Source organism: Branchiostoma floridae, unplaced genomic scaffold (assembly GCF_000003815.2).
Source record: "Branchiostoma floridae strain S238N-H82 unplaced genomic scaffold, Bfl_VNyyK Sc7u5tJ_150, whole genome shotgun sequence".
Lineage (NCBI taxonomy): Eukaryota > Metazoa > Chordata > Leptocardii > Amphioxiformes > Branchiostomatidae > Branchiostoma > Branchiostoma floridae.
In genome coordinates, this window is record NW_023365733.1 from 6580 (window position 1) to 8372 (window position 1793).

General features: G+C 39.0%; 1 protein-coding gene across 1 annotated transcript in view; it reads right to left on the reverse strand.

Moving 5' to 3' along the window:
- LOC118407933 (5'-3' exoribonuclease 1-like) overlaps positions 1 to 1200 on the reverse strand; it is a gene marked incomplete at its 3' end in the record, with an annotated part of 7060 nt that extends 5860 nt beyond the window's left edge. Inside the window, 2 exon segments of the mRNA XM_035808508.1 lie at positions 1 to 57; positions 930 to 1200. Of these exon segments, the coding sequence (XP_035664401.1) occupies positions 1 to 57; positions 930 to 1004 (132 nt within the window).
- Between the last annotated feature and the right edge of the window lie 593 nt (positions 1201 to 1793).

Sequence of the window (1793 nt, forward strand, 5' to 3'; positions counted from 1 at the left end):
GGAACACTGGTGGATGATGCCGTTCATGTCCAAGTACAAGTTGTCAAACTCAGGAATCTGTGGACGAGAAAACACTTCTTTATATAATATTTCAAGTCTGTGTGATTCAATCATAATATTTTATATAGAATAATCATGCCAAACCAAACCCCCCATGTATGGTGACTTGTTCGTAGTAATGTAATCAAATGCTGATGTATTTTGGCCCAGGAATGTCTTTGTGTTGAAGAGAACCACTTTAAATTTTTATCTAACATTAAATATATGGCCTCCTGTCAATATTGACCATGGTAAAATCCTAATTGATATCGGCCCTACAGCGTCGACTGTGGCTAAACAGTCCTATACGAGAATGACAGTCTTTGCCACATACGACACATCTGTAAGCTGACTCAGGCCTTTGCAGAGCTCTTCTCGCAGGATCCGTTTTTCTTCTGCCATGCACATCAGTTTGGTTTCTCCTGATTTTAGCTGCCTGGACAGTATCTAACGTTACACGAGTATCAAAGTATCAGAGTTTAAAGATTTGGCAGTTCAAATTGATGGGATATGACAACATATAACTTCAATCACTAGAATTCGAAGTCCTTCAACAATTTACCTTTTCTATTGTAAGATTCTGCAAATATTGCAGTAAAGTTTTCTAGCGATTAGTTTTGTGCATCTTAAACATGTTTCATAACTCGATAATTGCCTTCGATCCTTCCTTCTTTAGCACGGAATTTTCAATGTTTTCATAATTCATGTTAAGGTTATAATTCAATAAGCATAAATTCCTACAGGCGACAAAAGACCTATCTGTAAAAAGCCATTCATATAATTTCCTTACGTTATGCTGGAAAAATATAATTATTTATTTGCGTTATGCTAGTCGTAGAAACAAAAGATAATTTCATAACAATCCCAAATGTGATGTAACGCCGGCCTACCTGATTTTCCTTGACAACTTCACTGAGGCAGGGGTACCTCTCGCTGGTCCAGCGGTAAAACTTCGGTACTCCCATCCTTCTAGCTTTGGCTTAAGAGTCGCAGCTATATTCTCCTCAAAATCTATGGCTTTTACCGAATCAGCGTACAATACCTCGGAGTAAAAATAGAAAATCTGTTGGAGAAAGGCGATTTTTCTATTTCAGAAAGCGGCCATGTTGAAAGTTTCGGCTCATTGTGTCAAAGCCCTTGTCATTGCTTAGCTGTAACCAATCAGAAAGCGCCTTAGAAACCCGTTTCGTGAATCAATTTTGGGCGATGACACTATCAAGTGGGGGTGTTTCAATTATCTCATATTACACACTAACTCTCACTCTCTCTTCCTTTCTCTCTCTTTCTCTCTCTCTCTCTCTCGTTCTGGTAAACACTTTTGCAGCAGGGATCTTCAACACTGTAATGCAAAATAGTCGATGCGCAAGAATAATGATTTGATCAACAAATGTCATACTTTGCGTTTTAGGAGGGTCTGCATGCCTTTTTCCGTTAAGCGTTACGAGCCATTTTAATTCACCGTTAATCGTTACCGACCCGCTCTAATTCAACGCTAATCGTTATCGGCATATTCTTCGTTAAGCGTTATTGGTCGTTTTAATTCAACGTTAATCGTTATTTGTTATCCCGAATTCACCGTTAAGCGTTACCAAGAAATTCTTCGTAATCCGTTATACAACCCTTGAAAATGCAGGAAATGGCGTTTCAAAGGGTCCAGATTTCAAAATTTCTTCGAGCCTCCCGGCCTTCGGCTCTGAACATGGTAAAATAGTATGTTGCGGAAGCGTCGCCCTCAAAACTTTATCACTCATACA